At 41.7% G+C, this 25654-nt stretch overlaps 1 protein-coding gene and 1 long non-coding RNA gene across 2 annotated transcripts in view; one reads left to right on the top strand and one right to left on the bottom strand.

Annotated features, from left to right (window-relative positions):
• Positions 1 to 25654, top strand: part of TTC29 (tetratricopeptide repeat domain 29) — a 194736-nt gene that overhangs the window by 75720 nt on the left and 93362 nt on the right. The window contains exon 8 of the mRNA XM_019534441.1: positions 21873 to 21964. Within this exon, the coding sequence (XP_019389986.1) occupies positions 21873 to 21964 (92 nt within the window). The remainder of the gene's footprint in view (positions 1 to 21872; positions 21965 to 25654) is intronic.
• LOC109309651 lies at positions 1114 to 14138 on the bottom strand. Its single transcript, XR_002100993.1, has 3 exons — positions 14123 to 14138; positions 13962 to 13964; positions 1114 to 1233 (listed from the first exon to the last, which is right to left on the bottom strand). It is a non-coding gene; the product is annotated as an uncharacterized LOC109309651 (long non-coding RNA).

Genomic DNA, 25654 nt, shown 5'->3' with positions numbered 1-25654 from the left:
ACATGCAGCCAACTAAGCTAGGGGGAAGAGGTGGGAAGGGGGAAAGGAGCACAATGATTACAAAGGAGAAAATATACAGGAAGCCCCACACAACAATACTACATTATAATAGAGAGCTGGTTTGGAAAACACCAGGTACAAATAACAACATGCAGGATACAATTGCAGGGAAGGAGAAGAGTCTAGGATTAAAATTCTTTGGAGGCAATTTGGTGCATCAGGAGTGGTCAGGGAATGATAGGACCTACCACAAGGATAGGATAGCACAGTCTATACTTGAATAAGGTGAATAATAATGACCATTGTGTTCAGACCATCTCAGCAATAACTTTTTTTCAAGTCATGGTGAGCCACTACACTGAGTACATTTCAACTTCCTCTTTACTCCTACAGCTGAGTACTGCCTTTCTTTCTCATTTCCAGTTAGTTCTTTTTCTTCAGCAGCCTTAACTGTCTGGGAAACATCACTGATAAGGGTCCCAAAGAGTTCACCCAGAAACCCTTGGTTGTCCCCACTCTCAGCCTGTCACATTTGATTAGTGTGGTCCTGACCTCTATGAGGTGGAGCTGCACCAGGTTGCCCTATGCCTAATCTGCATATACATTTTGGAGGATCCCTGGAATTGTAACAAGAACACCTGATTCCAGTCATGAGTGGGGGGCTAATTAGCACATGGATCCTTTCTGGGAGGTATCTGAAGTACATGTACCTACTGAGCAATGCTGAATTGTGGGGTTACCATAGCTTGAAATGCTGTTATGTCTTCTGGGGCCCATCCCAATGAACTGTATGATAAATCATGACCTGTTTGACTTTGGTCTTGAAGGCTCAGATCAAGTGTAGTGGCTTCTTAACCTGGCAGGGGAAATACTATGTATCTGTGTCTATGAAAGCAGTTTTCCTGATCCATGCCATAAAAGAACTGCTTTTCTGGTGTGGTTCAGTACCCACCAAGGTACAGTGGCTTTAAGCCCAGTTTATGGAAATGAGCCTTCTCTCTTGCTTGCTCCAAGGGCCTTATGGCTAAAGACAAGCAAAATGGGGGGAAGGGGGCATCTGAACCCCAAGCCTCCGGGCTTGGACTGCAAGTAGGATGGAGTTTAGCCAAAAGTTTTGGAAACATCTGAAGCCCCCAGGTGTGGGTAGAGGATGTTTGCCAGTAGTAGAGCCACTTGTGGTTCTGGACTCTGGGATTTAGAACTAGTTTTGGCTAATTTGGCCTCGGATACAAACTTAAAACAAACAAACAAACCAACAAACAAATAAAACTTCTCCTGGTGGTGATTGTAACCTGTGTGAAAAAGAGGGACACATATTTAAAGAGTGTCCGAGAGCCTATGTGAATGTGGGAAAGGGGAAAACAAAAGAAAGAACCCAGAAAGTGAGCCACCTCCCCTGTAATTCCCAACTAAGGCCAGGAAGGTAGAAAGAAGCCATTCCCCCCCCCCCCCCCCTACCCCCCGCACCAAAGGCCACTGCAACAGAAGGGGCTGGAACATAGAGGAAGGGGGTGGAAAACACCCCAGGAAGGGAGGGGGCAGGAGATGAACCTCTCTCTAAGAAAAACCTGAACCCCAGAAAAAGTGATAGGCTTGAGAAGGATAGTGGAGGAACCTCAAAAACAGGAGGGAAAGGATGAACTGGCTGTAGAAATGGAAATGAGTTGGAGAAAGGAGCCCCAAAACTCCAGTGAAGGCAATCTGTAAACAGACTCAGAAGACACTTGGAAAAAATTATCAAAGAGACCATTCTTGACAAACTGACTGATGGCAACATCTTGAGGGATAGCCAGCACAGGTTTCTTGTGGGTAGGTCTTGCCTGACCAGTCTCATCTCCTTCTATGACCATCTCCTTATATCACCTGGACAAGGGAGAAGAGATTGACATCATATATCTCTATTTTAAAAAAGCCTTCGATCTGGTTTCCCATGATCATCTCATAGAAAAACTGTCCAACTGCAGCCTGAGCTGTATCACAGTCCATCCTTGGGCCTATACTCTTTAACATCTGTATTAATGATGTGGACATTAGTATCAGAAGTGGACTAGTCAAGTTTGCCGATGACACCAAATTTTGGGGTAAAGCGTCCACACCCGAGGACAGGATGGTGATGTAGGCTGACCTTGACAGGCTCAGAAAATGGGTGGACAAAAACCTGATGGCATTCAGCACTGAAAAATGCAAGGTACTCCACCTTGGGAAGAAAAACCCATAGCATGTTTATAGGCTCGACAGTGCTATGCTTGCAAGCACCGCAGCCGAAAGGATCTTGGGGGTCATGACTGACCACAAAATGAATATGAGCCACCAATGTAATGTTGCAGCTGGTAAAGTGACCAAAACTCTGGTTTGCATCCATAAATGCATCTCAAGTAAATCCCAGGATGTCATCCTCTCACTGTACTCAGCCTTGATGAGGCCGCAGCTGGTGTACTGCATCCAGTTCTGGGCTCCAGAATTTAAAAAGGATGTGGAGAAGCTTCAGAGAATCTAGAGGAGAGCCACACACATGATGAGAGGGTAGGAAAACAAGACTTATGATGAGAGGTGGAGAGCCATGGCACTCTTCAGCCTGGAAAGGTGCAGGCTCAGGGGGGACCTGGTGGCTGTCTACAAGTATATAAGGGGTGTACATCAGGATCTGGGGAAATGCCTGTTCACCAGAGTGCCCCAAGGGATGAAAAAATCAAACAGTCACAAAATCCGCCAAGACTTTTTCTTGGCAAGCCTGGTTCCAGAGAAAGCAACAGGAACTCAACTGAAAGTTGCAGAGCCTGCACAAGCAGGCAGCTTGGGTTGGGACGTGAGGGAGGTGAAGACCCAGATCAGGGCCTGCTACAGGAAACAGGCCAGGAAGAAAATCTTCCTGGCCCAGGCCCTCTGGGTGGAGGAGGAGGAAGAGTGGCCTGCTTTTCTTAGCAAGATAAAGGAAACCAAGAAAGAAACAATGACCAGCCTGGTAGATGGAGTAGGAGTGGAGCACCAGTCAAACAAAGGGATGCTGGAAACGGCAGTGGTGTTCTACTGGGAAACTGTACTACTATACATGGCATGACCAGAGGACCCCAAAGCAATGCAGGACTGCCTGCAAAGGCTCACATGGGTCCTTGGGGTGGATGAGAGACAGAAGCCAGTGGAAGAGTAGACTCTGGAAGAGATCAGTACAATGCTCCACAGCTTCCAGACCAGTAAGACTCCTGGGGCAGATGGCTTGCCCAAGGAGTTCTATGTTGCTTTCTGGGACCAGATGGGCCCAGACCTGCTGGAGGTCTTTAGAGACTACCTGCAGGAGGACCACCTGGGAGCATGGATGGAGGAAGGCCTCATAACCCCTCTTTACAAGAATGGGGAGAGGCAGGACTTGAGAAACTGGTGCCCAATTACATATACTCCTGAACCTTGACTATAAACTAATGGCTAAAGTCTTGGTCAAGCATTTTAAGTCTGTTATAGGTGCAGTGATCCACAAGGACGAGGCATGCGTGGTGCCAAGGCAACAGATCCATGATGCCCTGATGCAGCTGTGAGATGTGCTACAGTACCAATGGGAGAGGGGACAGAATGTTACCTTGCTGAACCTCAACTTGGAGAAGGCCTACAACTGGGTATCCCATCACTTCCTACTGGAAACATTGGGAAAGATGGGAATCCCCACAACCTTTGTCACCTGGCTAAAGGCAATGTACACCAATGTGAGCAGCAGGGTACTAGTAAACGGGTCCCTGACAGCCCCAATTGTGGTGGAGTCAGGCATCAGGCAGGGTTGCCCACTCTCCCCAATCTTTTTCATGTGTGCAATGGAACCACTAGCACAGTGGCTCAGGCAGGATCCCGGGATCAAGGGCGTGAAGATTGCCTGGGGCAATGGGGAAGAGACAAAAGTCCTTGTGTACATGGATGACCTGAACATCATGTGCAAGGACAAGGGGTTGGTGGAAAGAATGCTGCAACATACCCAGGTATACAGAGCAACAGCAGGGGCCAAATTCAACATGAGCAAAAGCACCTGCCTAGTCCTGGGTGAGCTCAGGAATCTGTTGCCCCAGAGGCTTCCATCCCCTGCAAGGGGGTAAAAATCCTTGGGGTGGAGTTTGACCCAGAGCTGACAGGACAGAGAGCATGAGAAAGATGGAGGCCAAGGCCCGACAGAAACTAAGGCATTCACGGTGCCTGTCAATGAAGGGCATGTGGCACTGATGAAGGCAGTGCTACTGCTGGTACTTCTACACACTGCCCTAGTCTTCCCCCCCTCAGAACAAGTCATTCACAGAATCCAAAAGTCCTTGTATGTTTTCTTTTGGAACTCCACATGGGAGAAGGTGGCGAGGGCCAAGCTGTACAAAGCAAAACAGTCCAGAGGAATGCCAGATATTCTTCTCTTCCTCTGGGCCAAACACATGAGCCAGGTCTTGCAAACTGGTTACAGGAGTGGAATCCAAAACAGCCAGCTTTGTCAAGGATTTTGCAGGGCAGCTGCTGTGACAGTGGCAGATGTATATAACAACCAATGGGAGGCTGTGGGCCATGGTGTCCCCATGGTTCTACAAGGTCCTGGAAAACTTCTGGGAAAAATACAGGCTGTACAACGCTACCCTAGTGACCCTGGTGAATGACTGCAAGATATGGGAAGTAGTAAGAGCAAGGGACATCATATCGCCCATGGACTTTCTGCATGGTGACAGCTCCCAGGCCATGTGGAAGTGAATTTTCCACAAGGTTCTGCAGAAGGAGCACAGAGACCTTAACTGGCAGGCAGGTCACTGGGCAATCCCCATACAGGTGTGGAAAAGTGGCACAGGACAGAGAGGTTCATCAGACTGCCCAGGACAGATCTGCAGCTGGCAGGCAGAAACAATCGACCACCTCTTCTTGGACTGCCCATACGCCAGAGAGGTGTAAAGGAAAGTCTGTGCTCTCCTCCTAGTGGTGATAGGCTTCAGAACCCTGACCAGAGAAGCAATCCTTAATGGGCACTTGACCAAACAACAGAGAGCCCCGACAGCTCGCTTCAACCAGTTTATCTTCTGCTTCAGGTATGCCCTGTAGAAAGCCAGGAACCTACTCATAAACAGACACTCAGATCCCACAGTCGAGGACTGTATTAAAATGGGGCTGAGTGAAATGTACTGGTACTACAAAAAGACAGAAGAGGGCGATGGGCAAGAAATGGCAGATCTCATATGGTGTAGAGAAAACTGGCATAGACTTTTTCAGAGGCAAATCCTGTGAAAGAACAATGAGTGATAACACTGGAATGGTGATAGGCACGTGGGTACGCAGTCTGTGGGTGCATGGTATGAACTGTGTAACAGGACTATAATAGTTTAACTGTCAAAGTACATTTTGATCTGCCAAGTGTACCACAGTGGTCACTTTGACAGGCTGTTAGCGGTAGAGTTATATATATATATAAAAATTTGGGGGGGGCAGAAATAAAAAAGTGGTGACAGGTTTCAGAACCCTGTCCAGAAGTGGTCCTCTACAGGCACTTAACCAAACAACAAGGGGCCCTGACAGCTCACTTTCACCGGTTCCTCTCCTGCTTCAGTGTCTTCATCAACAGACGCTTGGTCCCCACAGCTGAGGACTGTACTAAAATGGGGCTGAGTGAAAGGTACTGGTACTATGGAAGGACAGAAGAGGATGACAAGAAAGAAATGGCAGACCTCATATAGCAGAGAGGGGACTTGCAGTGACTTTTCAAGGGGCAAACCCTCTGAAAGAACAATGAGTGATAGCACTGGAATGGTGATAGTTGCATACTGCACAGATGTGTGATGTGCAGGTGTGTGGGTGAACAGTGCAAACTGTGTAACAGGTCTACAATAGTTTAACTGTCAAAATATGTTTTGATCTGCCATTTGAACCATAGTGGTCATGTGACAGGTTGTTAGAGGTAAAGTAATATACTAGCCAATTGCCTGTCAGGAATGACAGGGGGGAGGGAGCATGCGGGGCTGGAGCCCCATGCCCCCTCCTGGCCAGGCCCACTTCCTCTTTACCACCTGCTGCTTGAGGTCTGGGTCCACTTCCCCTCTCCCCACAACAGCAGCAGGGGAAAGCGGAGAAGTAGTCCCAGGCCCAGTGCGGGAGAGAAGATGGCCCACGGTTTCGGGGGAGCAGCAGGACCCGGCCAACCCAGTGGCGGCAGGGGAACAGGAGGAGTGGGCTCAGAGCCAATGCGGAGTGGAAGTGGAGTGGGCCCAGGCCTGAGGGAAGAAGTCAGCCTGCCACGGCAGTGGAGGGAAGGGCCTGAAGCTTGACACAACAGCAGCTGGAGAAGAGAAGGAGCAAGCCTCTTCCCCCCACTTGGGCCCAGGCCCACTCCCCAGCACCCTGCCTTCTCCCTCCATTGGCTCCAAGCCTGTTCCTCCTGTTCTCCCACCGCTGCCAGGTCAGCCTGAGCCCACTGCTCTTCCCACTGTGGCAGGCTGGCTTGTCCCCTGGCTCAGGCTCAGTCCTCTTCCCAACCCCCAACGTGGGGCCTGGGTCCGCTCCTGCCCTCCCTTCCCCTCTCCTCGCCCCACTGCTGCTGCAGCGTGCCCACTATTCCCCCAGCCCTGGGTCCCGAGGTGGCGATGACAGAAGTGGGGGTAGGCCAAGGCCAGAGCCGTGTCCTGGCGCTCCCCCCCCCCCACAGCATCCCAACCCCGCTCTTGCCCTGTAATGCTGCCACCGTCACCTGCAGGGAGTGGGGGGGAGGCAAGGCCAGCGCTGTTCCATCCACTCCATTGCCCCTGCCTCCAGGGAGTAGAGCGGGGAGGCAAAGCTGGCCTTGTTGCCCCTGCTCCATCCCCTGTGTCCCCACTGTCATGGCGATGCTCTACTGGCTGCCAGATCCTACTGGCACAGTTGTTCACACTTTGATTGTGTGTCAGCCAATCAGAGCATGAATAAAGCATTATGGACAGACAGACAGACTTAGGCTTTTAAAATACAGTAAAAGCCACGTTATCCAGCACCTTACAAACTGGCATGCTCTATTAACTGGCATGCTGGCTTGTAAGGTAAAAGTGAAACTGGAAGTGCCCACCATGGCACTTCTGGTTTTGCTGAGCCCCCACGGCCCGAGGCAAAGCAGCCTGCGCGAGGCCCCCCTCCCAGGCCCCCGGCACACTGATGCAGCGGGAGAGGCAGTGACACGGTAAGAGGGGCAGCGACACACTGAATACAGCAGGAGAGGCGGTGACCTAAACAGGCAAAGATGCTTGTTCGGGCCTCTCAGGTAACCAGCATATATGGTTACCTGGAACCCCCCATTCCCCATGGCTGAGAGATAACAAACCTTTTGCTGCATTAGAATTTATTTATATAGAAATAAATATTTTTGAAAAAAACGTGGGTATGTCTACATGTATAAAAAAAATAAAAAGGCACTTTTCCTAATGTGCATGGTTTTTAAGTGATAGTTCATGTGCGGTCGCCTATTTTACTGCACGTTAGCATAATAGCATGTGTTTTTACATGATGCTTTAATGCGCAGTAAAATAAGAACTGAGCTGAGAGCATTAATGCGCCCAATTTGCATTATATATAAGTAGGTATAAAAGTGCTTTTTAAAAGTGTGTTTCTGGAGTACTTGTACTAAAACTTGCGGCAGTTTCAAAAATGATAAAATTCACCAATTCTGAATTCTGAATTACTATGGGTACCAAGTATATGGGTACCCATAGTAATTTGCCTATATGCCAATTACTACATGTATGTTAATTTCAAAGCGAGTATTATCAAATGTACCCCTTATTTCTGTATGCTCAGGGGGAGTAGAGTCTGCCAGCGAGGAGAGGAGAAGGGGCTTCAGGAGGAAGAAAGGGTGGAGAGAGGGCAAGGGGGGCACCTGACCTTCCCCACCTCCTGCCCCAAGATTTATTTTCTCTGTTGTAGCAGTGAGTGGGAGACAAATTCAAGGCAAACCTCTAATAATTAGATTCTATACCTGGGAAATTATAACAAATGTATAATTTTTCCATATATAGGATCTATTTTTGTGGGACTGTATTATATTCAGGGTCATCTTATGTTAAGTAAATTCATTAATGACCTTTCTCCAAACTGTTTTTTTTTTTTTTTAAATCCATGCTTACCCATATAACACCCAAGTTTTTGCATTCATGATATAGTCTCCTTCCTCTTTGGCTTGGAATAAGACGTAGTCTTCCCTTTCAAACTGATATTAAAATGCTTTTTTCACTCAGCTAATAGTGTCTGAATAACTCCACCAGTGGATCTGATATATTTTCGGGTAAATATGTCCCAGATAGAAACTTTAAGATGAAACTTCCTTAAATATGATACCGCTGAAGACAATTAGAATGCATGCATTAATTAATGGAAAAATCATGTGGCATAGGACATATAAAAAAACCCTGGAACATACTGAAAATACATTACTAAAAGCAGCCTAATCAGATTACCACCACCTTTTGGGAAGCTTTGATATAGCAATATATACAGATAGATATAATATAGATATGCTATAGCAATATAGGTATAGAGTGTGTGTGTGTACACATACACACACACACACACGTACGTAGGTTTAACAGAGTCTGTAAACACCCATCCCTACTCTTTATAGCATGAGTCTTTTTGTCTTAGGGGCTGGTGTAAGACATGTAGGGGCCCTTTTAGTTTTCAACTTTTATCATTCCAGGTCCAGTGTCTTTGCATCTTACTTCTCTAAAAGACTGAGAAGGTAAGTTGTACTCTTGGCTGCTCATTAATTTAAAATAAAATGGGGGCATGTCCTCGCAAGCGCACACGTGTGGTTTGCAGTGCCTCAAAGCAGTTTGAGGCATTGCAAACCACACACAGTGCACATGGAAGTATTCACCGCACTGCTAAGTTGCAGTGTGATGTGTTTTTTTTCACCAGGTGATCCTGGTGTAAAAAAAATGCTATTAAAAAAAGCGGTGTGACGTACATGGCAGCGGTGTGTGCTGCCGGAAACTGGAGTCTGGCCAGCCAAAGCTATGCTCTGGCTACCAGCCAGGCTCCAAGTGGCTGGATCACTGCAACTGCTGCCCCAGGAGGCCCCCAACACTGCAGGTAAGGCTGCTGGGGCCAGCACAGGGGCTGGCCCCCAGCTTCCCCTACTCCACCTGGGACATTTTCCCCACACCAACCCCACATGCAGGGGCATGCACAGTGGCAAAAAGCAATGGCACAGATTTGTGCCACTGTTATTTTTGCCACAGCAGACACAAGCCATGATATATAGCAAACATATCCATGATATAATTAAGGTTACATGACAATTAGTTTTCTGTTTTGGGAAATTATGATGAGATTGTGTGAGGAAGTATAAAAGGCAAAGCATTTCTATATTGTGTATGTCTCAATGCTGTGTGACACTTGCTAGTTTTTATTTCTGATTATCAAATTCATGCTGTTTTGTATTAAATTTACATAGTCAGCATTCTGCAGGTGAGAATCAAAATGAAACCAGCAAGTTTAATTAAACTCTGTATATTACACATGCTTTCTTATTTATCATTCAGAAGATCAGTTATAAAATTTTGAAGTTTTAACATGAAATCATAAAGTTTACACATAAAAAAAATGTATGACTGAAAAGAAGTGCAGAGGCACATTATTGGAGCTTCTGCACAGTACTACCACACACATAACAATGTGTGAACATATGGCGACATGTTTGAGATGCACCTTTCAGGATTTCACTTGGCTGAGATTTCATTGCAAAAGACTCGTGTCACTCTGATCTTGAGTTTTTAGTATGCTTAATTATTGGGAATACAGAAGGCAGGTTAGATAAGATAATCATAATACTGGTTTCCACTGTTTCAGTCAGTCAGCTGAGTTGATGTACCTGGAAAAGTCACTTGTATGAAATATAAGGTTGGTGCAGATAGGTGCTCTTTGGCCCCAAAGAATGGAAACCAAAAACCAGACTGTGAATATAACTACACAGTGACCTAGCTGGGGGCAATTTAAAGCCACAATTAATCCCTTTCCCCCCTTTTTGAAATCTCAGTTGCTTCTTTTTTTTGCTTTTCATAGTAAAACTTTTCTCTGGTGTAGTTAATTAAACATAACCCCTTTCTTTCAGGACATTAATGAAAACAAAATATGAAACTAAATCAGTTTTGGCCCTGCAGGCCAGATGAATGGTTCAGGGCTTGTCCACAGAACAGATAGGTGCCATGTGTAAGGATCATACCCCAAACTGACCCTGCACACCCACATTTGGCAGCATGCTGCCCCCACCCTGCCTGGCCCCACATGCCAGGATATAGTCATACACAGTGGGATTGGACCCTGAGTCCCCACACCACCCCCACCCAAATCCCACACACTGGAATTGGGTCTAGCACTCTGGGGCTGGTCCTTGGGGCCTTACATTGCCCCTTGAAGTGCCCTGCATTTGTAGATTAGGCCCTGTGCCACCCTCACTCAGCATCACACACATTGGGCCCCACACTCTGAAATCAGATCCTGAGCACTGGGATTGAACCCTGCACTGCCCTGTGGGTCTGATCCAATATGCTACCCAGCCTGTAGGATTCCCCATGTGTCCAGAAATTTGGCAGAAGCAGAGCAGTGGCCTTGAAGGCCAAATGACATAGCACCAGGAGCCAGATCCAGCCCATGGGACAGGGGTTGAGCACCCCTGAATTAAACAATTAGTATATGCTGGGTGTGTCAATACATGCATTAATGTGCCATTGCTACTGTGCATTAAGTACCTCTAATATGAGGTATTAACTAAGCGAGCAGTCGCTGGTACTACTGCGCAGTAGCAAAAGTGCATGGTCTTTTCATGATGCTTAATGAACAGTAGACTTATTCTACTGTGTATTAGCCCATTAGAACAGCTTTTGCCATGGTGCACTAATGCACAGTAGAATTAGTCTTGTGTAGATGCGCCCGCTGTCTTCTGTGGTTAATCTTTTTTTTTTAAAAAAAATCTGCTACATCTGATACTCAGAGCTATAGAAAAAGTCTGAAATATATTTTGTGGGGAAAAAAAACTTAGAATTCATTTGAGATGATTTGATGCCAACAACTGAACTTTTAATATGTATTGAAAAATGGAGTAGTTGTACTAATACAAGCCCATGAATTTTATTTTTGACAAATCTACATTTCAAACTCAAAATAGGTCTGATTTAACTGAAAAATGACCCTTTTGAGTAAAAAATATGTGTTTATATGGATTTCCACTGAAATTGGGGAATTTCAGTTTCATAATGACATACAAATATGTATACATTTTGAAGGTTTTCTCATTTTGATTTCAAGTATTTTGCATAGCTTGTATAATTACCATGACAAAGCAGGCTCAAAAAAGCATTTTATAATAGGTTATGAGTAAAGTATTAAAATTATGATTAAATTAATTTCTTAAATTTTAAAGTCATGCCCTGATCCAGCAATGCATCTTTTGAGGAAATCCTTACATTTCAGTGTGTTGATTTCTCTGGAATGATTCATATATTTAATATTAAGCATGTGCTGAAGAAGTTTGCTGCATCAGGACCTTAACAGATATATGGGAGTAAGGGAGAGGTTTACAATCCAGGCAGCAGATCTTAAGGAATCTGAACGATTATGCTTTGACAGGCAGATGAATAACTTGAAAAGCTAAAACATTGTAATATTCCAGTTTATACTATAAAACCTGGAGCTTGCTATTTCATTGCCAGTAGCAGTTTGTTTTGCTGTTTTGCTTTCAGCTTATATATTATTTCAAAGCTGATCAAAAGAATTGGTAGGGAATTGTGAAATAAATTGTACTTCTAAATAAATCGATTTAACATTCCTTAGTGCTTTAAGTGATTTTAGTAATATTAATATTTAAAATATTTCTGTCTGAAATCTTTTTATGACTACATATAGCAATAATGGCCACCATTTCATTCTCCTGTTTTTCATATTAGAATATTACACAGTAAACATTGTAAAAATATTGTCTTTTAGCATTGAAATGGATGCACGTGGTTTCAAGTGTTTATTTGCATGTAAATGACTCAAGTTATTTTCAGTCAATAAAAATATAGTATATTAATCCATTTACTAGATTTCTTATAAAGGTTAAGGTTTTAAAATGCAAGGTTTTCTAAGAATGAGAATGTTACTTTCAGCTTTCATTTCTGCATAGAAACATTTCATTCTTTAAACAGCTTTTAAAGTATCTTTTGTTATATCTCATTTTTTTCTGTCTATGTTTAGATAACTTGATATTTTTAGTTATTTTTCCAGGAAAAAATATAGGTATGTAAAACTACTTTGTGGGTAAAATAAAGATATCAGTAAGTGTTAAGTAGAATACTTATAGACGCTTAGTAGTAAAAAGTTATGGGCATTGAAGCATGCACATGCATAGACTATAACATTAGGGTCTTAGGAGGCTACAGCAATTTGACAGCTAGGTATATTAGTGTAGACACAGTACTGTGATAAAAGCAATCCAGACATCTGGATCACAGTGGTGCTATACAAAGGCATTTCTGAACAGTTCATGTATTTGTACTTACCCAGGTCTCCAGTCTTTTCCACCCCTCTCGCATTGTTTCCTTCTCCGCCTCTGCCTGTCTTTGTCTTTTATGTACTTGAGGAATCTCATTTTTCCTCTACAAGTCACCTCCATCTGCTTATGTGTCAGCGTGGCCCTTATGCCACACATCATATTGAGGAATTCTCAAGATGAAGGGCTCTATTCTCATCACTACCTCTGTCTCAGCACTGTTTCATGCTTGTCACTGCTCAGCACTCAGCGCCACACTGGCTTGTTTTGTCAATAACCATTTATTTGTTGCTGGAATAGTAGCAACCATTACATCTGACCTCCCTGTTTCATCAATTATGGATAGATTATTGGATGTGAACATCTGCAAAAGCTTGCTGTTGAACTCACCTCCTGGCTGGGATTAGATAAAGTATTAAACTGTTGTTTATTGTCAGGCCAAAACTCTACTGGGAAGCCAGGGAATTCCAAGACTAGCAGACCCCCATCAGCAAGCACCAAAAATTGTTTAGTATTGCCACTGTTTCCCATAAGATCATAGCCATTTATTATTTACACTTATTACTGGTTGTTATAACATACTTGATAAAAGCTCTTGGCAGGCATCGCATTTCCAGCCATTGTCACATCTGTCAGGATGGAAAGGATACATAAACTGTTTTTTCCTCTTATATCATTATTAAAGGGTAACAGATGAAGCTTCTTCACTCCAGATTGTTATACCATACTTTATTTTGAAGAAATATGTCCACAAGGGCTGGTTTGAAAACATTACATTCTGGTTCTAAATAAGGGTTACAGCAACCTTTGCCAGAATAATGGCTTATACAGTAAAGTTTTCAAATTCTACAAAAATAACATACTGAAATGTTTGCTTTTTGAGGCTTGTATTGAACTCTTTAATTAAGGAATTGCTTGGGTTGTTTAATCAGACCTTATACAAGGGAAACTAAGGAAACTGTAAAGCAATAAGCACATTGCTACAAAACTATTGGAATAAAGAATTGGAATTAAGGAACTGGTGTTAAGAGTTGCTGTTTCTTCTGATGGAGATGCAGAAAATCATGAAAAAGAAAAGTAGAAGAGAAAGAAGGATGAGGGGAGAAGTAACAAAAATTAGACTTTGGATAACTACCTATTCCACTTTTTGTTTTTTAAGGCCTCAGTAAAGCAGAAGAACAAGCATGTGAATTAATTCCTGGCCCCCTTAAAGTCAGTGAGAATACATCCATGGAATAAGTTTTTGTTGTTCAGTGACTTGTCATTTGCATGCCATCAATTAAATTCCAAATATAATACATATAGTAATATACATTACATACGCACTATACAGAAATCTAAGAAATGCATGCTTTATATTAATAGATCATCAAGATATTTGTAAGTTATTCTTCTTTCCAAAGCTGTAATTCTGCAATCAACGAACTAAAATGAATAACTTGGAGCATGTGGTTTCAGTATGCTTGTTCACATACTGAAAATTTCCCACTTAAAATTTCCCATATATGTTTTTTAGGACTAGGGTGAGAGATCATAAATTCTTTGGGGTAGGTACCCAAGTTTCATTTATGCTTGTAGGGCCAAGCAGAATATGACCTTGATTCTGCTAAGAGACAACACGCGTATTGCCACAATAAATACACTAAATAATAAGAATAATTTTTGCTGATTGCCATTTTACTTCGCCCACTTTGCATTTTAGTCAGTGTAGTCATTCAGCAAGATCCATATAATGAAATCCATCTTCATATTTTGCTTAGATCCACTTCAGGTAGGTATGAAGGCTTGTCAACACTCAAACTATGATGATGGATACAGTATGGATAGATGAAAGCCAGATGAACACCAAAAAGAAATTTATCTGAGGTAAAACTGAGTAAGAGCCACAATACTAGACTCCAAAAACTTGAACATAATTCCAAATAAAATCATACAAGCAGAGTATCTATTTTTATCTTACTCTAAGCAGAGTCAGTATACTCTGTGTGTATATTCTGATATAGTTTGTGCCCTGTTGATCCATATGCAGAGAGTATCTCATTCATAACGAGGGGGCAAGCCAGGGTCAGAATGACATATGCCACTCCCAGCCCCATAGGGAATCTGAAGAAAAATTAATGCAGCCTGGGGCTCTGGTAGCTTTCCTGTAGAGCCCTTCTGTAGTGTGAAATGTCCATCGTAAATGGACTGGTAGGAGCAGCTGCAGCTGAAAACTGCAGAACTAGAGTAAAAGCATGTCTTCGTTAGTGCAATGTCACTGTTTTTGGCAAATTATCTCACCTCCAAAACGGTTTAGGGACCAACCCTTTTTCCTTCTATGGTGAATATTTAAACTCCACCCCAAACCAGTAACAATTCAAGAAAACTGTGTGAGGGAGTTATTAGTAAATTATTCTTCCTGTGATCTGAGTCACAGCTCTAGATATGGTAATTTAAAAAAATAGTATCAACAAAATATAAAGTTATTTGACACACCTTGACGTGAACTCAGTGTGTTGCTGGTTAAAATGCCTATGCAGGTCCAATGTATCTCTCCCAACCAAATTATATGTGTATGGAAGACTATTTACTGCATGTCAGAACAACATGCTTTTCCTGAAAGTGTACAAGAGGCACTAAGTGATATGAGATCAAGCATCTCGCCCCCACTTGCATCATCTGTCTACCAACACCTATTGTTGGCTCCAGTAAAATATTCTCAGATGCTGCTGCCCATTCTGGGCCTTAGCCTGTTACTGCAGTGCTTGTCAGAAATCATTAGCTAGTGATCTCTTTGACTAATGTTGCAGTTGATTGTCTGAATCATGTTCAAGAACTGTAAATGAGGCAGAAGCATCTTTACTGCTCACCAGCTGTGAAATGACTGAACAGAGTTAAAGTGTCAGAAATCAAAATAAATGTATTTCCAATAAAATTTGACAACAATTTCAAGTGCAAAGCTGGAAGCAGAACTGGATTCTGTGTTTTTCTAAGTTATAATAGCACAGATCAGTAACATTCTGTCTCTTTTTTGCCAGGGCAATATATTTTAGCAAAGTGATAAAATATTGGTAGCGACATTAATCTTTTGTTAACTTGGATTTTTTCAACATAAATTCTTGCCATAGATTTTCACTTTCCACTCCATTATCTCCATACATTCATATCAAGTTCTAACACAGCCTACTTCCTTTTCTGAGAGATATCAATATATACCCATTTTGGTATTATGAAAGAGAAGACAACCTCCTCCATGGAACTGTGTTTTGCACCTGGTTTGCATCAGTGGAACTCCACTGAAGTCATTGAGGAGCCAATCTAGCCCATGCTGCATATGCCTACATATTCATTAATGCATTGTATGGCACATTACGTTAGTACCTGTTATTACTAACTTTAACTTATTACAGGTACTAACGTAATGTGCCATAATCAGTGCTACTATGCATTAGCACAGATGAATGCTTTTTAAGTGCTGCTAATGTGCATTAGACTAAATCTAATGTAGATATACCCACTGACTACTTCTAAGGACTATTGTTCGGATGAAGAAATTTTCCAATAAAATTCATAAGGCACACCCTCCTTTGAACATTGGAGAGCATATGAAATTTTAGCCATACAATTCCTAAACATGTCAGTAGGACTGAAGTGTCTAAAATCATTCTCTACATGGGTACTTACAACTTTTTTGTTTAGGAAGATATATTTTATTGGGAATAATATTCATACTGATAATTCTCTGAAGCCTAAGGGTATGTTCATTTGTTTTGTTTAAATAGTTTTACAAGTTTGGTAAATTATAATATATTTGGTTCTTCTGTATTGAGCAAAGACATTTGTTAATAAATCACAAGCTTTCATACTAATTCAGATCTAAAGATAGACAAGAAGGGATTCTAGCTATCTTATAACCTACATTTGGTTCTTCTGTGTTGAGCAAAGACATTTGTTGATAAATCACAAGCTTTTATACTAATTCAGAGCTAAAGATAGATAAGAGGGGATTCTAGTGATCTTATAACCATAACTCATATTTCATTTGACAAAGACCGTGAAGAAGGCTTTGCATCCTGTAATCCCTATTTTAAAGATATAAGTGATACACAGACATTGTGCTTGCACTCTGCGATAGTGTCAGAGCAGGGTCTCAAAATTAGGTGTTGCATCACAGGTGGGGGGCCCTAACCCACATGCTATTATGGCCGCATCCAGATCAGCATGGATATTTTTCATTGGAGACTGCTGTGGTGCATGTGGCATGCATGGCACAGGCATTCACTGGAGACAAGTAGTTCAGCACACTTTGTGCCACTGCTGCTTGTCCCTGAGGAATGCTTGTGCCGTGCACACTCTGGTGCACAGCAGGTTACCCCAGGTGGGGTAGAGGAGGCTGGGGCCAGCAACTGTGCTGGCCCCAGCAGCCTTACCTGGGATTCTGGGGGCCTCAGGGAGCTGCAGCCACAGCACTCCTGCAAATGGGAGCCTAACCAGCAGCTGCAACATGGCTCTGGCTGGCCAGGCTCAGTTTTGGGTAGCATCTGCTGCTGCCACATACATTGCCCAGCTTATTTTTGGTATGTTTTTTTTTACCCCAGGATGTCCCAGGGTCAAAAAAATCCCACATGTTGCAAGGTAGCAGGGTGGGGCACTGCAGACAGGTCTGCTGCACCACATACCACATGTCCACACTTATCTGGACGTGGCCTGTGGTTTTATGTTAGATGTTGAGCAGAAATTCCATCCTGGCCATTTTCCAGTAAAAGGTTTGTCAAAATGGGTACGTTCCTAATCAAATCTCTAGTATCAATAAATCAGCATTCCCCAATGAAAACAGATGTCATTAGGAATGTTCCAACCAGCTCTAAGTAAGAATGTGATACTCCCTTGCACTCCCAATATTAAAAAAAATTGAATCATTGAATCATTGGAAAAGTAATCTTGTGATATATATATATCAAACATTTACAATTCAACAGTGCAGTGGCATATAAGATGTCTCGTTTATAATCTCTTCATAATTGTACCCTTCACTTGTACCCTGGTAAAACACTTCAGAAATCTACATATTTAAAAATGATTTACTCCTAAATCAATTTGGTGAAAAATAGAACAGGAAAACATATAAATGTAAGCAAAAATGTGAAGATGTGTATAGCTGAGTTTTGAAAGTAGATGGAAAGATGATAGGTCTGCATCCGAAAAGGATAGAGAGAGGTAATTCCCATGCCAAAAATAACAAGAATGTGAAAGGCATAAAAGATGGAGTTGTAACTAAACAAGCAGAAGCAGCAGGAAAGGGAGAATGAAAGAGAGAGCGAGGCAGAGTGTAAAGCTGGCAGGAATAAGACTGGAGTTTTAGAACTCAGGTGAGTGACTTGTGGACTATAGTGAGCTCTTTGAGGATGAAGAAATGTCATATTTCTTTGCACATGAATAAAGGTGGAGTCACACTATTGTTTATGTTCTGAAGTCTCGAGAACTAGCACTCGGAGAGGTCAAAGACTTGCAGTAATCCAAGTGAGAGGAGGGAAAGTGTGAGTAAAGGAAGATGGTGTTCAGATGATAATTTATTCAGGTATTATTGTGATGTGGAGAAGATTGAATAGGAGAAATAAAGTTCAAGGTGAATGATGAGTCCAACTTTATGGGTAAGGAAGGTAGGAATACGAAATTTCCCTCACCTATTGTATGACACTGTTCTTTTACACTATGTGGGGTCAAATTCCAGTCCCTTTTCCCTCTGCATCCTGGAGTCTGACTTTTAAAAAACATTAACACTGTGGAAAATGCAGTTCCAAGCTGCCTCTCTGTATTGCTCTGAAGATGCCTACATCAGGGCAACTCACCCTGTATCCTGAGGTCTTTCTGTCATAGTCAAGATGTCTGCATTTTTACTCCTCTGTGGTGCTGATAGGTCACTATTAGCTTCAGTCCATGTGTGCAGGACACATAATATTACAACTCCCTGCTCTGATCTACCATGAGATTTTCCTGCCACATCCCAGGAAGCAAGAAAAAATCTTTGTCAAGAAAAGAAATATGTTTTATTTGAGCCTGCTTTATTAGCGTATAACATTAATGCTTTTAAGTCAGTTGGTAGGAAGTTGAAACTTTATTGCTGTCATAGGATAAGAAGAGATTTTTGATAAAATCAGTGCCACAACTCTTTTTTTTCCTTCTTCTAGGTATACTTTATACTTCCTTTGTAGAAAGTGCAAAAGAAATAGAATATAGCTCTATATTCTTATTTCAAGAACTGTACAGTAATACAATCAATTTGACTGTACACTGAGTATGAACTCATTCCACTAGATTTCAGAAGTTCAGAAATATCAACCTTTACCTGAAAATGTAGAGATGATGGATCTAGAAATATCCAGTTAATGCATTTCAGCAGTCTGCTTTTCTCAGACCTTTGTATGCAGAGCAATTTTTTAAAAACATACGTTAAAATGCCTCCAGTAGCTCCTAAACTCACAAAATCCTGCCTTTCATTCTTTTGATTATTCACCAGGAAATTCATCAGTCATATTCATGCAGGTATGCAAAAAAAAAATCATGTTATTGTATATTAGCAGTATGGATAATCTTGTATATCATCCATATCATTATGTATATATAATCATTATATTATCATGATATATAACATAATCAGAAGAATGTATTTACTTTTACCTCAAGTAAAGGAAAGTACCACAAGTTACGTTCAACAGGTTGCATTGCATATGTTACCAGAAAGAGACTTCCACAAAAGTAATATAGTAAGATTCATTTCTTCCTTCTTCCTATTTATGATACAGATGCTAAATTCTATGGTGTTTCTATCTTGCAGTAAATGTAACTAAACACGCACAGACTATGTGGCCCTTCAGCCCTAATTACTTATCTGTTCCATGACTGCCTTACCATCATCACAGAAGCCCCTTTACTCTAGACAACCATGTCCTTAGCACAGATTGGAAAAAATGGCATATAAGTCCTGCTTTCTACAAAGTATGCTACTATCAGAATGGAGCAGCTTCCATGAGAAGGGCAGTTTAAACTCCAGTATATATGAACAGAAGGAATAAACCTCCAAAGATAGAAAGAACATAGGTCCCCTCACCGTGATCCACCTCGGCTCCTTTTCTGGTGTTTGATGCTTCTTCATACCTGCCCACAGTTGTAAAACTTACTTGCTCCCCCAGCTCTTTCTCAGACATTTCTCATCCTCTGCTTATGTTAGACATGGCCTTCTGACTCAACCTACATCCTTTATCTGTTGCATTGACTCATCATCAGCCTCTCCACTCAGCTCTAACATACTTTTATGCACCATCCTACATTACTAGCTCCTCAGTAACTCCTTGCCATGTTCTAACTCCTTGCCATGTTCACATTCACTCTGAAGTGAACTTGGGTTCATGAAAGCTTGTGCTTGTTCTTGTATGCATGCACTTGCCCGTGTTCTCTCTCTCAGTAATAGATATGTTATTTAGTTAGTCTATAAAGGTGCATATCTACCCTGCCTTCTGACTGACTTTAATCTAATACAACTCTCCTCTACCTTTCTCCACTCTACGCCCCACATTACTAACCACCCACTCATCCCATGAACTTTATTACCCATTGCCATCTGCTCAGACTACTGCTAGCTCATTCGGAGATATGCAGGATTTAGACAGGCTGTGCTTTTCTTACTGTGATATGGAATGCCCAGTGGCTATGCCCAGCAGCTGTCTCTCATGCAATAACCCCATCATGGAGTGATGATAGCAGGGGACTGACTTTCAAGGGAAGTCAGCAGAGATCCCTTTTTTCTTTTTATTTCCTGGAGGGACTAAGTCTCTCAACATTTATTTCACAGTATATCTAGATGGGTGGATCAGCCATGCCATCTGTATAAAATCCTCTATTGGGTGGTAGTGACAGGGAGCCCAGAACAGTAGGCCATGAAGGTCCTGAAAACTCTAATCTCACAGTGGGTTCAACCAAGCGAGAGTTCCAGGATGATGCTATTAGGCCTTATCACCAGTGTCTCTCATTTTCTTTTTCATGTCATCTCACTTGCATCAATATCTTCACTCTACAATTACCTTCAAAACACAGGAAGCAATATCGCTGAATGTTGAAATTGTCAGTGAGGCACAATGCACATTAATAAATGTTGCTTTTCAGTGCCTGCATAGCTTGAAGGACCCCAAACAGGAAAAATGTTCACAGAGCAGTGATGCTCCTACCCATTTGCATGCCAATGCATGCATAGTAGACATTGAGAAATTTGAATGGGGGAAGTGGTAATAAAAGTACTGTATGCTCAGCGCACAAAAATTCCTCTTTGAACCAGATACTTTACCACATAAAAAGAATTCAGCTCTTAATGAAAGTGCCCTATTCTCTGCCATAACATAAACTGCCAGGTCCAGGTACTATGGGTTGGAGAGGGTACTGTTGTGGGTCTTGAGACACTTCCCATCCCCCTTGAAATCTGGTAAATGACATTCACTAATCCTTTCTTGGAAATGTGCAAAAAGGATTTCCATAGATAGTCTTCAGAGATTTCCTGTTTTCTCATGTGTGTAATAGGTTGGGTCAAGGAACAAAGAAGGAGGGAGGAAGGAAAGGGATTTCATTTTATATGCATTCTTTCCTCATCCCCATTGGAAAAATATATGGATGAAAAGGGAAATTATGCAATACAGGTGATGCCAGTGTTAAATTAAATTAAGATCATATGTTTTTCTGTGGCAGCTGTAATCCTTTGATTGTAAAAGAGGTCATATTAATGGAGTATATTCCAAACAAGTATTAACAAATTGCTTGTGTGCAGGAATAATTAGGAGTGCAGATAGTGAGATGATTTACAATAATCTTTTTAATAGTAAGCTTAAATTTAAATTTTTAATCTACCAGTTATTCAGTTTCATTTATGCATTAAGAGTTGTATCAAAAGAGTTCTTATAGTGGCAGGTTTAAAGATAAAGAATGTACATAAAAGTGTATGGTGCTAAAATATACCATAAGTGTATTTGGAGAATGCAGTCTTCAGAGATCAACTCACAAATTTCTATAAAATATGTAAATCCCTTAAAATCTATTAAATTATAAATAAGGAAAGTATGTTGTGGATCATGTACTATTTGGGGTTTTTTTTTCTGTAATGCCAAAATATGAAGATTTAAATATATTGGGTATCACTGTGCTAATTATTTGTAATTGGTGTGTGTGTGTATAAGTGAAATACTGTATCAGACAAAAGTGGTTATAGAAAAACTATTCTTGTTATAGATAGTAAAAATGCCATATAATCATATGAAAATAGCATTACTTTTGCATCTTTTGTGGACAGACTGACTCTAAATCAAAAGCAGAAATGTCTGATGCTATGTTTGTTTGTTTGTTTCCTTTCCTGTCCTCACAGAATCTGAACACCTACATAGAAATTTCCACAGCACTGTGTGATATGGATGGCCTAGGTAGAGCATATCAGGCTATAGCCAAGGTCCTGGTAAGGTAAGTTAGCACATCCTTGTCTTGCTGTCAGTACAGACTCATTCAACTGTGAAAGACTTAAATTGTTAGAGGTCTGTCGCTTCCCATTACTGACTGCTTAAATTTTAAGCAGTGCCCTTCCTACAGTAAGTGACCCTTTCATTGTAAGTTATTTTAAACCAGCCCAGTTTTTTAAAAGTGTATGATCAAAGCTTTTCTTTACCTTTAAACCATGATCTCTCTGTTGTTATTTTTGTGGAGCTTTTATTTTTGAAAAGTTTAGAAAAAGCCTTGCTGAAAGATAGAAATCTCAGCATATTTTATAGGTTAAAAAGCAGAAAGCCTAAAAAAATACAGTATGCTTCACTAAGTGCCTCGGTGTAACCTTTCTAGAACTTTTTGTAAGGGAAGTTTCCATTGAATGTTCTACATCCCTTTCTCCATGGAGACCTTTGTGTTTTGAGCACATAATGATAAAATATTTGTTACAAATATGGTTCTAGTCTTGCTGTATTGTTTCAGTTAGGAATTTGAATCTTAAAAAGCTTATGCAAAATAATTACTTTGAAATCAGAACTGAGCTTTTTACAAAAAATCATTGATACAATAAAATCCAGGGCAATTAACATATGATCAATAAAAGGAACTTCAGTGTTAAGGTTTATGGCTTATCCTTGACTCATCCTGTAATGATGAGCATATATGATTCATAATGCAGAATGGCAAAATGTTTAGAGACTCTTCCTCTTCATAAAATTAACATTTATAAAGGAGAGAAGGAACTGCAGCAGGTGGGAGTGGAGAAGAGAGGCTGGTCAGACAAAGCTTACATTTTCTTTCCCATTCTGAAAGTATTCAGGGAACAAAGTCAAGCAGCTGCTCTATTTTTTTTAGTGACACATGGTACATTTTTTTCAAAAGTATTTTTAAGTGATGTAAGTACAAATTCACAAAAGAATTTGGCGTTGTGACACTGGGCATTGTGGCACTTACTGTTTAGGTGCCTGACTGCCATAATGCAGACAAGGTTCTTTCGGTAGAAGTAATATCTCTTATTAGACCAACCAAATAGTAGGAAGAATTGTTCTTTGAAAGCTTTTGGGCACAAATACCCTTCTTCAGGCAAGATTTTGGTTTTAAGTGTGTAAGTTACGTTTTTAAGTGTTTGTGCCCGAAAGCTTGCAACGAACAATTTTTCCAACGATTTAGTTGATCTAATAAAATATATCACATCTACCCAAAGAATCTTGTCTGCCTATGTCCTTAGACCAACACCGATACAACCAACAACCCTGACTTCCACAATGGAATCCATAGCCCTGAGATGCATGTGTAGACTCCATGTGCAATGTATGATGAAAGTTAGGCACCTCAGGATCCACAAAAACAGCACACACTAGGGCATGGCTTCAGCTAGCCAAGAGGAAATGTTCAGAGCAGGGTTGTGCCAAAAATCCTGCCCCTGTCTTCAGGCAGTCTCTCCACTTGGGGGACACAGTCCAAAACCATCTCCTGAAAGTAGGTACTGTAAAGGGTTTTTTTAATGAAAGCAGAGGGTCCTTCTTTTCTTTGAAAACAAAGAGAAATCACCTCCAAGCAAACTTCTCTACATACTTAGCAATAGACTATTCTAGGTTTGATGAGGGAATGAATCTCATCCCTTCCTTGTAAAGCTGTTCTATTTTGCAGAAAAATGAAACATGAATAGGAAGGAGGGGAAGAGGGTGAGAGAGAGAACATGACTCTGTAGTGACATGGCTAGGGCACTCAGTTGGTGTTGGGAAGTCCTATGTTCCAGTCTATTTCAGTATTTTATCCAGTGACTGTTTAATGTAGAATGCATAAAAAAGTCCTTGGATTAAGGACTAAAATGCAGGACTCCAATAATTGTCCTAACTACTAGGCATAGAAATATTCTCTCTCCCTCTTCTTCTTTTTGACACCATGGATTTTTAAGTCTTTTCATCAAGGAGGAGCAGGAGGAAATGAAAGAGGTGCCAACATCACCACCACCACCTATCCTAAATACGGTGGGTAATCTAGTAGTAAGTACAGGGGAGCTGTAGGCTTGACTCTCCTCAGGCAGAGGTAGGAATTTAAACCAATTTCCCCATGTGTAAGTTGGGTGCTCTAAACATCACACAACTGCATAAACAAGGAAGGGAAAGACTGTGCTTTGAAGTGGCTCAATCCAACCCCAATCCAACAGGTATGCTCAGAAAATGTCTACCAAGTCAAACCTCTCAGGCTGCACTGGAGATATGCCAAGTTTATGGATCCTGACAGGACTCTGCTTTCAGATATACAGTGAGCTACTCAGTCCTCTCAAAACATTACTGGTCATACCCTGAAGTAGAACTTTAAGTACCTAGGGAACTTTCATGACAAAACCTGGTGTGCTACAGACTTTAGATGTCTCTAGATTTAGGGAGCACCTTAGAAGGATATTTAAGGTTGCAGTTTGGGACATAGGCTTCTGAATTCTACTTATGTCCCACTTTAAGAACCTAAATTATATTGTCTTATCCTACATTTCCTTGAAAGTTAACACTAGTGAGCTGCCTAACACCTTTGTGGATCTGAGTCTTAGAGCACATTTGAAACTTTTAACCCTTTACCTTGTCTACTAGCCTCCTAGGCTGTGTCCATGTCAGCATGAACATTTGTTTCCTTGGAGAACACCCATGGCATGCACCCTCTGGTGTGTAGCAGGTTACCCCAAGTGGGGTAGGGGAGGGTGGGGCCAGCCCTGGGCTGGCCCATCAGCCTTACCTGGGGTGCTGGGATCCTCCTGGGCTGCAGGAGTGATGATCTGCCACTTGGAACCTGGGCAGAAGCTGAAGTATGGCTTTGGCTGGCTAGGTTCTGGTTTGGGGCTGCACTCACTGCCCCTGTGTGCACCGCTCTGGGTTTTTTTGCATGGGCTTTTTGTGACCCTAGGATCTCCTGGGATCAAACCCCCCCACCCTGTGCTGCTACCTTACAATGTGGAGGCCACCAGAATGTGCAGTGTGTAATGCTGCAGACATGTCTGCAGCTCTACATACCACACAGCTGTGCTCATCTGGATGTGTCCCTAAGGTATTTGCGAAGAGTTGGTCAGGGAGGGAGGAAAAACCCTGAGAAGTCCTGCTAATAGTAATAGAAATGCAACCACTGGCAGATATGTCAGTGAAATACTGGGAGCATACAAGTGTTGATTCTTGTGAGAGAGTTTCTCTTGCAAAAGTGATCTTCCAGGTTGAGACATGGAAGATCTTTCTCCAAGAGGGGGGACGTTTCTGCCCAGAGAAATTGAATGAAAACTTGTATGCTTGTAGTTTCTACTGGGAAAGCTGCAACTCTTCTGGTAGAAATGTAACCCGTGTACATGGCTACTGTTATTGTTCACAAACCAACACCTGCTCTTAATGCACTGTTGAGAAATTAGTGATTCATCAAAGTGTCAACTGAACTATAGGTAACAGCTCCACAGATTTTATGTTTGCTATTGATGTTAATTTATGCTGTTGAGCCTGCTAAATCCTTTGTTTATTGCACCCAAAGGACTTATAGCACATAGGAACTCCACGTAGTTTAAACACGATTGGATAAATTACCTTAGCCACATACAAGACTGTATGATGAACCAAGGTGCTTATTCTGTTAGATTTTTACCCAAAGTCTCTGGCAGTCTGCCTTTCTAAACAATTTAGGTCTAAGTAAGACATG

The sequence above is a fragment of the Crocodylus porosus genome, unplaced genomic scaffold, assembly GCF_001723895.1.
Source record: "Crocodylus porosus isolate Cpor-Errol unplaced genomic scaffold, CroPor_comp1, whole genome shotgun sequence".
In the NCBI taxonomy this organism is placed as follows: domain Eukaryota; kingdom Metazoa; phylum Chordata; order Crocodylia; family Crocodylidae; genus Crocodylus; species Crocodylus porosus.
This window is presented reverse-complemented; position numbering and strand designations above follow the sequence as displayed.